This window comes from Planococcus citri, chromosome 1, assembly GCF_950023065.1.
Source record: "Planococcus citri chromosome 1, ihPlaCitr1.1, whole genome shotgun sequence".
Lineage (NCBI taxonomy): Eukaryota > Metazoa > Arthropoda > Insecta > Hemiptera > Pseudococcidae > Planococcus > Planococcus citri.
Window position 1 is genome coordinate 53874375 of NC_088677.1, and position 12205 is coordinate 53886579.

Genomic DNA, 12205 nt, shown 5'->3' on the forward strand with positions numbered 1-12205 from the left:
TTTATACATTGATGCATCTAAGCATTCTTGATGTGCATGTGTACTTTTTTTTTCAAAAAAAACTGTTTTACTGTGCAGGGGTTGAATTTTGGGGTGATTTTCGTAATAGCGGAACAGGCGTGATTTTTGGGGAACAGTAGAATCCAAATTCGAATTCAGTGACTTCAAATTAGGGGGAAACTTGTCTTTTTTTAACTGTTTCGCAGAATTTTGCCCCAAATTGAGGAATTATGAATTTTTAAAAAATTCTGTTTTACTTTATTATAAGCAAAGGGCACCTTTAATCGAAAATATGATAATAACATAACTTGTTCAGCATGTCGAATACTACAGGAATACAGTGGTTTTGATTTTTAATCTCCCACTTTCGTCTACCTGCTTCCTATCAACATGGGTAGGTATGTGAAAGTGGGAGATTAGAATTCAAAACTACTGTATTCCAGTAGTACTCTACATGCTGAACAAGTTATGTTATTATCATATTTTCGATTAAAGAAGCCCTTTGCTTATAATAGAGCAAAAAATTATTTTTAAAAAATTCAAAATTCGCCAATTTAGGGCAAAATTTCACACAACAGTACAAAAGAGACGAGTTTCCCCCTAATTTGAAGTCGCTGAATTCAAATTTGGATTCTATTGTTCCCCAAAAATCAATCCTGCTCCGCTATTATGAAAATCACCCCAAAATTCAACCCCTGCACAGTAAAACTGGGTTTTTTGAAAAAAATGTACACATGCACATCAAGAATGCTTAGGTGCATCAATGTATAAAATTTCAACCCGATCCGACTATTTGAGCCCAAAATACAACCAAAAAACACATTTTTTGTAACTTTTTCGCCTATGCGAGAAATATCCACTGACAGTATACAAGCAGTACTGGGCATTTCTTCACAACGCAAAAATCTGTCAAAACTGTTGAAAAAAATCGATTTCTCAAGTTCTAGTGTTCGGAAAAAGCTGAAATTTTTTTCACAAATTCATCAATACACCATCAAACAGTTTCCAAACCCTTTTTTCAAAAAAACATTATTTAGGGTAGGAGGGATGTATTTTAGGGTGAATTTCTTATTAGTGGTAGTTGGTTTGTATTTGGAGTGAAATAAACACCAAATTCAAATTCAGCGATGTGGAATTAGGGGGAAACTCGTCACTCACTTTTTCCTCGGTATTTTGCACAAATTTGGGCAATTTTGATTTTTTTGAAAATCTTTTTTTTTCTATTGTAGGCAGAGGTCTCGTTTAATTGAAAAAATGATGATAACAAAAGTTATTTATCACGTCAAATACTAACGGAATAGGGCGGTTTCACATGTAAATATCACCTACTTTTGAGAAGTAGGTATCTTAAAATAAGAAATTGAAATTTAAAAGCCCCGTATTCCGCAAGTAACTACTTGTCATGTCATGCTGTACAAGTTTTGTAATTATAGTTTTTTCGATTAAATCATTGGTATAGGTATCCTTAAAATCTTTGCAATGCAAAACTTTTTGACCAGCTTTTTTTTTCAAAATAAAAATATTCACATCAAAAATTTCTCGTTTGCGAGAAAATTTTTGAAATTTGCGCGAATCACTGTATTTTGTCATTGATTAACCACACGAGAGCGAATTTCGCTATTTCCAGCCTTTCTTGGGCCTCCCTTTGAATTTTGGATATTATTATTATGAAAAAAGCTGGTTAAAAACCCACTCTTTGAAGTGTCCGCTCCAGAATAAGCTAAAATGTGGATAAATTTGTTAAACAGATCGAGTATAACATACAACTCGATTTTTAGCTGCCCAACTTCATATTCACGCCTTCTGGAGCAAATTGAAAATTCTGGAGAAATTGAAAAATTGCGTGCTGGAGGCTCCAGAATGGCTGGTAATGGCGAAATTTGGATTTGGGGGGGGGGGGTTAATATCAGTTTTAGTATTTATTTTGAACATTTTCACTGATCGAGTACGTACTTTTTAAAAAAAAAACATAAATCACCAAACTAGTCAATTTTGGATTTTCAAAAATTCGCCAAAAATCGAAAAAAGTACTTGGGCAGCTAAAAATTTGGATTTGGGGGTTTTAGAACATGCTCGTTCCAAAAATCGCGGTCCCCTTCAAATCGGAGGCGGACACCTCAAGAGGTTCCCTTGTAAGTTCTATTTTTCTGTAGGTACTTATGTACTTCCAAAACTGAAAGAACTTGGTGAATTAAACAGCAGAGAAATAAATACTTAACATCTTTGGATTCGCTTATTCATTTAGCGCCAAACAGCACATGGTTACGAGAACGTTTTCTTTATTAAGCCGATATCCTGTTGTACTGCCTTGAAGGACATTAACTTAATCAGCTGGGCTAGGGAATTCGTCACACATGGGTATTTTTTTACTGGCATACTGTAAGGCCCGGGTAGAATGTTGAATAACGCAGGGAGATTGACACTTTTATACCTACAAGATTTACAACCTATAATGTTAACGTTTCTTCTTTCTTGTTTTTTTTTTTTTTTTTTTTTTTTTTTTTTACAGAGAATTATTGACGGGTAAAAACTACGATCTTTTGTGTTCATACCATACAAACATACGTTTTAGTACCCACGTTTGGGATCGTATTCTTGAGCTCAAATATTTACCAGTATATACACATACCTAGTTGGATGATTATCACTGAAAAAAAAAAGTGAAGAATAAACCGAAATGAGATCATCCTGCATATTTTGTTATGTGATGTCGGCAGAGTTGTTATCCTGGCTCAACCTGATCATGAAAGAAACGCAAAATTTTACTACCTATGCAGCACGAAAAAGTTGCAGAATTATTATTCAAAAACATCAAAAAGTATAAAATTTTAGCGTTGAAATCCCATATTAAAATAATTTTTTTGTACATGTACTTCACAAACGGTTTATTTTCAAAATTTTTCGCCCTCGCTTTGCTCGGGCACAATCGAAAATATTCCGGCAGTTTTGCCCTCTCATTTCGCTCGGGCAAAAAATGTTCCCTTAGGCATCAATCCGATACCTAAGGGGCTGTATCTGGATAAAAGGCACATGAACTAATTTTAATCGAGGTGAGAAAAAAATAATAAAAGCAAAGCTCCACTCACGTGAGACAAATAGGAATAAAACTAATATTTAGAAGCAAGAAGAATGAATCCGAAAACTGAGTTGACCCTATCATTTAAAATTTTAAATAGAGTAATAGAGGTACCTAATCGTAATCAGAATTAGTTCTTTCGTATCTCTGATTTTTTAAAGCTTTTGCCCTTACTGAGTCCGCTTCCTTTAACAAAATTGAAATTTTCAAGTAGGTACTGTCGTTACAGTACAAATTTTTGAACGTTTTTGCTCTTTTTCTTTCCTTTTTCAAAATTATCCTCCAGAAAAAATATCATTCAAATTCTAAAATTTTAAAAGCTACAAAATGAACTATGTACTCGCATAAAAACATAATTTTTATGCCTCTAGAGATACCCCCAAATTTTCAAATTTGAAAATGGATTGTCAAAAAACCACTCTTGAGGTATTCCTTCCAAAACCGACTCAAATGTGGATAAACTTGTTATACATATCGAGTATAACACACAACTCGATTTTTAGCTGCCCAACTTCATATTCACGCCTTGTGGAGCAAATTCAAAATTCTGGAGAAATTGTAAAATAGCGCTGGAGGCTCCAGAATGGCTGGAAATGGCAAAATTTGGATTTGGGGGTTAATATCAGTTTTAGGATTTATTTTGATAATTTTTACTGATCAAATACGTACTTTTTTTTTAAAAAGCATAAATCACAAAAATAATCCTTTTTGGATTTTCAAAAATTCGCCAAAAATCGAAAAATGAACTTGGGCAGCTGAAAATTTGGATTTGGGGGTTTTAGAGCATGCTCTTTCCAAAAATCACAGTCCCGTTCAAATCGGAGGCGGACACCTCAAGAGGTTCCCTTGTAAGCATTTTTTTGGATGAAATTTTGCACAAAAAAACAAAAATTTTGATGGTTTATATTTATAAAAAAATTTTACTCCCCCTTCTCCACCTAAAAACTGTCCATGAAAGTGGTTTTGTAAAAAGAAAATAGCATTACAAAACGAAAATAAGGAAAATGGGCCCTTTATGTGCAAATAGGCCCCAACTTCATTTATATCCCGGTAGGCTTTTTTGGCCCAGTCCGCCCCTGTATGTGTTGTTTAAAGTAATACGTAATACACGTAATACAAAAAGCAATATCTTCTGCCTTACATATGGCTATAGTCAACTTCATTCACACGAGATGGGACAGCCGGACAGGACGAATAAGCAAAGGACAAACACACAACAAGGATACCTACAGGCTACGCAAAACCTGCTGGTTGTGTGAACATCTTTCACCTTTTGGTTCGACACCACTGATCAGATGTTACGCATTTTAACATTCCAAAACATGCAACACTGGTTTCTGTTGTGAGGTATACTGTATGGTGTATTCGATGGATTGAGGCTTACTGATTGACACTTTTATACCTACAAGATTTACAACCTATAATGTTAAAGGAGCGTACACATGATCCAATATATTTGACAAACTCGATTTGTCAAATCAAATTGAATTTAATCAAACATATTCGGTTGTGTGGACGCTCTGATGATGTCTTTCTCGAATTTTTAACGTTTTGTTGATCGGAGACACCATAGACACAACTCTGAAAATAATTCTGAAAATATAAATAATTTCTATTTTCAGAATTGGTGTCATCGATCAACAAAACGTTGAAAATTTGGAAAAAAAACTTAGATTATCAGAGCGTTTACATGATCTAATATATTTGACTTTGCATGCAACCAAATATATGTTGATTATATGTTGATAAATTTTATCAACGATGTCAATTTGACAAACCTGGTTTGTCAAATATATTGGATCGTGTGTACGCTCCTTAACGTTTCTTCTTTCTTGTTTTTTTTTTTTTTTTTTTTTTTTTTTTACAGAGAATTATTGACGGGTAAAAACTACGATCTTTTGTGTTCATACCATACAAACATACGTTTTAGTACCCACGTTTGGGATCGTATTCTTGAGCTCAAATATTTACCAGTATATACACATACCTAGTTGGATGATTATCACTGAAAAAAAAAAGTGAAGAATAAACAGAAATGAGATCATCCTGCATATTTTGTTATGTGATGTCGGCAGAGTTGTTATCCTGGCTCAACCTGATCATGAAAGAAACGCAAAATTTTGTCAGCTTTAGAGCGAGAAATACGAGATATCGAGGTAATTTTAATTAAAAAGAGGTAAAAGTAAGTTGATTGAAAAAGAAGGATTATTTTTCAATCGTTATATTAGTCCGACTGAACCGTTAATCCTCTGAACGGTGGGATGCTAGCAAGATTCGGGATGCCTGGTACAAAACGAGGAGTGTGAAGTGTATTTTGGTGCGCACCGAAGAGAGCAGCACCTACTGACACCCCTTCCCACACGTACGAGTTGCAAAATTATCCAGGCTACGAGATTTATTCAAGATGTCGTGATTTGTTTATCAGATTTTTCAGTTTTCATTTCAGTGAGAATAAATTTACATTTCCGATAAATTTGCCGTGCACTGCAAATATCAGTCACATAAAAATCAAGATTTTCAGTCCACTCAAGCACAGAAATACAAATTTCTTCTCTGAGTATACCCAGTTATTAACGCAAAATTATTCAGTGAATTCTACATAATGTATTCCAGAAACAGAGTTTCTTCTCTACATTTGCAGGTACCAGAACAACAAGAGTACATAGATCAGAATAAGAAGATTTATTAAAGTGATACGATATGATACGAGTATAAAAATACGAATAAATCAGTCATACTTTAAAGACAAGTATTAATACTAAAGTAAATTATTATACAGGATAATCTTCGAATACGTGAGTGAGTAGCAAGTAGTCTTATCAGTCAGTCTGTTTTGATCAGGATTCGAGATTTTCGTCTTCTTTATTTTTATTCAGTATTAGTTTTACCTAAAACAGGTAAACAAGATATGAAGACACAGGATTTTCGAATTCGAGTACATAAATAGAGCTTCTTGATTTAATTTTACTACTAAATCTCAGCTAAAAATAAATAAATTATCGAGTTGACATTACAGTCGATCTGATTTCTAAGAAATCTTTATCAAGAAGTGGTTTTGTCAGAAAATCTGCCACTTGTTCGTTGAGTTTTGAATTTACTTTCTGGACTTGTAAAGTGTTTGTTCTAAAATATTCTCGAATTTTAAGATATTTTAGTTGGATATGCTTCGCTCTACCTTTACTGGTTGAGTTCTGGCATATACTCATAGCAGCTGTGCTATCTTCGAAGACAGTAATCGGATATTTAACAGGTCCAGAGTTGGCGCGATTCGAATCGCGCGAAAGAATCGAGAAAGAATCCGATTCTCACGATTCGAATCGGATTCGAATCGCGGTTCTTCAAGTCGAAAGAATCGGAAAACGCAGGAATCCGATTCCCTTTTATAGAGAATCGCACCTTCTCGATTCCCTGCGATTCCTTGCAGGTATTATTCACGTGTTGAAACAGTAAAATGCACTGTTTTTAATGGCTTTTAGTGATGCATTTGCATTTTGTAGTTTGAGACTGGTGACATTTTTTTAAAGATTGGCTGTTGTGTGATAATATTGCAAATCAGTGATTCTATGCAGTGAAAGAATCGCGCAATGCAAGAATCGGATTCTCTTTAATGGAGAATCGCGCCCTCGCGATTCTCTGCAATTCCCTACTCACAGCCACAAACGAAAGAATAGAACATGAAAAATGATCATATACCTAGTTGGGGAAATTACTGATTTCATTTAAAATTCATTTGTCAAGTCCTGAAGTTGAAAAAAATTAGTATTTGGGAATCGGAATCGGAGGGAATCGAGAACCGCTAAAGAATCGGATTCAGAACCGGATTCACTCTGTGAAAGAATCGAGAGTGGAGAATCCCGATTCTCTCAGGTATGGGAATCGTAATTCAGGAATCCGATTCTGACGAACCGAGGAATCGCGCCAACTCTGAACAGGTCCAATCACCTCTTCGAAGAGCCTAGCTAAAAACAGGATTTCGTGTGCAGCTTCACAAAGTGCCATATATTCAGATTCGGCAGAGCTTTCAGCTATACATCGTTGTAATCGAGAGCACCATGCAATTGGGCAGTTAAATAATCAAATCAGGTAAGCAGTCGTTGATTTCGAAGTAATATCACCAGCATAGTCCGCATCAACATATGCGTCTAGCTGATTTATCGAGATTTTATCAGTTTGTTTTTGGTACAAAAGGCCCATGTTCATAGTACCTTTTAAATACCTCAGGACTCTTATCAGTAAGGTCCAATGCAAATCTTTCGGATCTGATTGAAACCTTGCTAGATAATTGATCGAGAATGAAACGTCAGGTCTTGTATTATTAGCAAGATACAGAATCGCTCCTATCGCTTGCTTATACGAGTATACCTGATTTTTCAAAGATAAGTCAATATTCAGTTTTTGTTGAGCATGAACAGTTATCATTGGAGTAACTGCACTTTTACAGTTCAGCATACTAAACGATCTCAACATAGATTCTGTGTAAGTAGATTGATGGAGGAAAATATTTCCATTTTCTTTCCAATCAATCTCAATTCCAAGAAATTTTCTCGGAGTTCCAAGATTTTTCATTTCGAGAATTTTATTCAATTTTTCACACACACTTGTTATGCTCTCAGCCTCATTACTCGTAATAATCATATCATCAACGTAAACGAGAATGATAATAATTATGTTACCTTTTCTGTACACAAATAGACATGGTTCGCGCTCACTTCTCTCAAAACCAAGACTGATAAGGATTTCACACAGACGATTATACCAGCATTTTGGCGCAGTAGGAAGACCATAAAGTGCCTTCAACAGTTTGCACACAAAACGTTTCGGATCGTGATTAAGACCTTGAGGAATGGATACGTATTTTAATCTATCTATTTTACTGTGAAGAAAAGCGTTTTTCACATCTAGTTGAATTGTTTTCCATCCATGTTCCAGAATAGAAGCAAACAACCAACGAATCGTAGAGGAAGAAGGAGTCGGAGAGGCGGTATCTTTAGCAGTATACTTTTCCTTATCTCTGCAACCTACCGCAACCAACCTAGCTTTAGCAGTTCCGTCATCTTTCGTAGTAAACACCCACTTTACTGGAATTACACTCATTCCTTTCTGGCGGGGAACAATTTCCCATACCTCATGCTTTTCCATAGCTTTTAGTTCTAGATTAATGGGCTTTTCCCATTTTGCTTTATTTTCAGGATTTGTAGCTTCTAAAAACGAAATCGGACGTTCATCTAATCGAAGCAGTGAATTAGGATCAGAAAATGAGTAATTTACACAAATTTGAGTATTTTTAGAATCATCCCAGTCATCGTCAATATCAAGTTCGATTTCCTGGTCAGAATTATTTTCGGATTCAGAGTCGTGAGTATTAACTAGATTACCAGTATCAGTCCGCAAAGCAGAAGTTCCTGGGTTATCTGATTCATCGACCACATCAGAAATAATAGGTAAAATCGGATTCGGATCACATAGAGTACAAGGTATAAGAGAAGGAGTAGGTTTTTCAACAATAAATGTTTCGTTGCTCGGTTTTGAATTTTTATAATCAGTTTTATAAATTCTGGACTCGTCTATTTCAATATTACAAGTATCGGTAGTTTTCAATGTAGAAGGATCATAGATTGTATATCCAGTTTTTGTGAAACCTGCTACATAGAAAGTATTCGATCTGGACTCGAATTTTTCGCCTTGAGGAACAGTTTCATTCAAAACATATGCTCTAGCGCCAAAAATTCTAATGTTTTCAATATCGGGAAGTTTTTCATATAATTTTTCATAGGGGGTAATAAAATCGAGAGCGGAGTGCGGGGTTCTGTTATAAATATAACACGCAGCATGTACTGCTAAACCCCACAAACCAACAGGAAATCCGGACTCAAAAAGTAGAGCTCTAGCTCTCTCTTCGATTGTTCTATTTACTCTTTCGGCCAAACCATTATGCTCGGAGCAATAAGGTTCAGATGGTTCTGAAACAACACCATATTTCTCCAACACTTTTCTCATCTCATTACCCATAAACTCAGTTCCGTTATCACATCGTAAAACGTTGAATTGACCAGCTCCTGGAAAAATAGCTTGCAGAAATCTCAACGCTTCATTCATACACTCTGCTATTTCGGGACCAGATTTCGTTTTTACCACAAAGGTTTGTAGAAATCTAGTGTAGTCGTCAGTAACACACATGATATAAGTATTTTTCTTCACGAACGTAGGAGGTGAAATCGGCCCTATTAAATCTGAATGTACGATCTCACAGGGACGCGTAGCTCTATCTCTATCTTTATTGTAGGATTTTCTAGCCAGTTTTGCCTTTGCACATACCTCACAGTTCGAAATAGTTGCCTCGCACAATAAATCTCCTGGTCCGATGGCAACACTGTCTAATCTATTTACATTCGAAGATGAAATATGACCCATTCTACGGTGCCACAATTCCCCTTCCTGTTGTAACAACTTTCGTTGAGATGGAGTAAGCTTTCTACGATTCTTTCTCGTGATATTTCGGTTTATAGTTTTCAAGCATTTTATCTCAGTTGCTGAAAAATTGTTTTCAAAAATAACACAATTTTGCGAAATTTTATGAGAAACAGATTTTTCGGTAATTTCAGGATTTTCTGGATTTTTAATTTCGAGATTTTGTTCATTTAAACAATTACTGACTACTTGCCCTCTCAGTCTATAAATACCATTATGCAATTCAATATTAGCTATTTTTCGGTTTAACTTTCTACATAATATATGACCAGTTCTTGGATATAATATAAGAGATGTTTTAAATTGTTGATTCAATGCTGAAACACTGATTAACGAATCGTCAGAGTTCGGCACGAATTGCACATTTCTTAAATTTATGACAGTTTTTATTTTATTACAGGTTATCAAGATTGGTAAGAAACCACAGCCAACTGCGAAAATATTATCGTCAGTTTTGTCCAAGGTCCTTATCATCTGTGGTTTTTTAAATTCGTGATAATGAAAAAGTAAGTTTTTATCATTTACTGTGTGATAATTAGCAGCAGAATCGATCATGAAGATCTGAGTATTATTAAACATATTATTAGAGTACAAAGTTTGTAAATCGATACCTTTCTCTTTCTTTTTCTGTGTGCAGTTTTTCGCCTCATGCCCGTAAACATCACAGTTGTAGCACCGACGACCAGAATTTTTGCAATCAGCTTCCTTATGAAAGTAATCGCTGCATTTTCCGCATCGGATGGCAGCTTTCTCTGCACTCGACATTTTCTTCAACTGCTCAATTTGTTCGGTCGTATACTTCGATTTCATGGTTTTTACTTTTGGTTGATCGGTTTCAGGTTTATCAGACGAATGCGGACGTTTTGGTGGTTGTTTCGAGGTCAAATTGGTTGGTTTATTGGTTGATGAATTCGTGGCAGTTTGGTTCGGAGTTGATTTCTTAGTGGACTGAGCTAATCGAGAAAAACGTTCTTTAATGTATTCAAGTGTTGCAGTTTCATCAGGTAATGAAACGATCGTGGAATAAAAGGTAGAGTATGGCGAATTCGCATCGTAAATGCCATCAATCTTCTGTAGGAACATTGTGGAAACGTATAATTCGGGAAATTTAATCCCAATCATTGATTCGTATTCTGTAATTAGTTGATCGAAGTCGGAAATAAACCTGGATGCATCAAAATGAGGCCGGAATCTTAGGCGCACGAACGCATTATGCAGATCTACGTACTGCATAATCTTATTTGTATCAAACATTTTGCATAATGCCTCGTATGCGTCGAATGCCGTGTGCACATCATTTAGCCTACTTTGAACAGATTTTCCCACTGATGCTCTTACATACTGAAGCGCCTGTGCATCCAGAGTGACGCGCCTAGATGGTGAGACGAAAATGTCCTCTCCACATCTGGAGGTTATAAACGGTAATAGATTCAGAGCTCTCAAATCTAACTCCACCATACTTTTCCATGTTCGAAAGTTACGGTGCCCTTGCAACTTTTCGTGCTCCTGCATTTGACGTATGGCGAATGTTGGCGTAATATAAGCTTTATCTGCGTCTACAAACGCTTGTTGCTCGGACGATAAATTTGATAAATTACCTTTAAGCAGGTTTAGTAGCTGTTGTTGGACTTGTTCGTTTATGAGTTGCTGGATTTCGGGGGGTAATTACCACAGGGTTTTCAGGAGTTTTATCGGATTTATCATCTCCATTTGAAGGGTTTCCATTCCTAGCGGATCGCGTCATTGCTGAGATATTTATTGCTTTTTCACAGGAAATAAAATAAATTAACAAGATTTTATAGTAAGTTTATTTTATTACTTTATTTTATTCGAATTTTCTGCGATTCTAGATGTACGTTACTTTACGTTAAAGCGTGGTGTTCGCCATGATACTTCGAGATCCAAGATGCTAAGTATTTAAATATTTAAACAAAATACAAAAAAAATCGAGTTTTTCAAGACTCAAACTGAGTATAACGATTGATGTCAGCTTTAGAGCGAGAAATACGAGATATCGAGGTAATTTTAATTAAAAAGAGGTAAAAGTAAGTTGATTGAAAAAGAAGGATTATTTTTCAATCGTTATATTAGTCCGACTGAACCGTTAATCCTCTGAACGGTGGGATGCTAGCAAGATTCGGGATGCCTGGTACAAAACGAGGAGTGTGAAGTGTATTTTGGTGCGCACCGAAGAGAGCAGCACCTACTGACAAATTTTACTACCTATGCAGCACGAAAAAGTTGCAGAATTATTATTCAAAAACATCAAAAAGTATAAAATTTTAGCGTTGAAATCCCATATTAAAATAATTTTTTTGTACATGTACTTCACAAACGGTTTATTTTCAAAATTTTTCGCCCTCGCTTTGCTCGGGCACAATCGAAAATATTCCGGCAGTTTTGCCCTCTCATTTTGCTCGGGCAAAAAATGTTCCCTTAGGCATCAGTCCGATACCTAAGGGGCTGTATCTGGATAAAAGGCACATGAACTAATTTTAATCGAGGTGAGAAAAAAATAATGAAAGCAAAGCTCTACTCACGTGAGACAAATAGGAATAAAACTAATATTTAGAAGCAAGAAGAATGAATCCGAAAACTGAGTTGACCCTATCATTTAAAATTTTAAATAGAGTAATAGAGGTACCTAATCGTAATCAGAAT

The 12205-nt window shown here is 35.6% G+C and overlaps 1 protein-coding gene across 1 annotated transcript; it reads right to left on the reverse strand.

The window, feature by feature from the left end:
- Positions 1-5739: 5739 nt before the first annotated feature.
- Positions 5740-11750, reverse strand: LOC135832781 (uncharacterized). The gene is made up of 2 exons (XM_065346255.1): positions 10156-11750; positions 5740-5964 (listed from the first exon to the last, which is right to left on the reverse strand). Exons 1-2 carry the CDS (start codon positions 11054-11056, stop codon positions 5945-5947), a joined length of 921 nt encoding a protein of 306 aa, XP_065202327.1. The 5' UTR covers positions 11057-11750; the 3' UTR covers positions 5740-5944.
- Positions 11751-12205: the final 455 nt, after the last annotated feature.

Excerpts from the sequence above, each read along its gene's own strand:
- LOC135832781 (XM_065346255.1), bottom strand. The coding sequence starts at position 11,056 with ATGCAGGAGCACGAAAAGTTGCAAGGGCACCGTAACTTTCGAACATGG. Across the intron at positions 5,965-10,155 it reads ACAGAAAAAGAAAGAGAAAG|GTAAAACTAATACTGAATAA; the intron begins GTATCGATTTAC and ends TACCTGTTTTAG.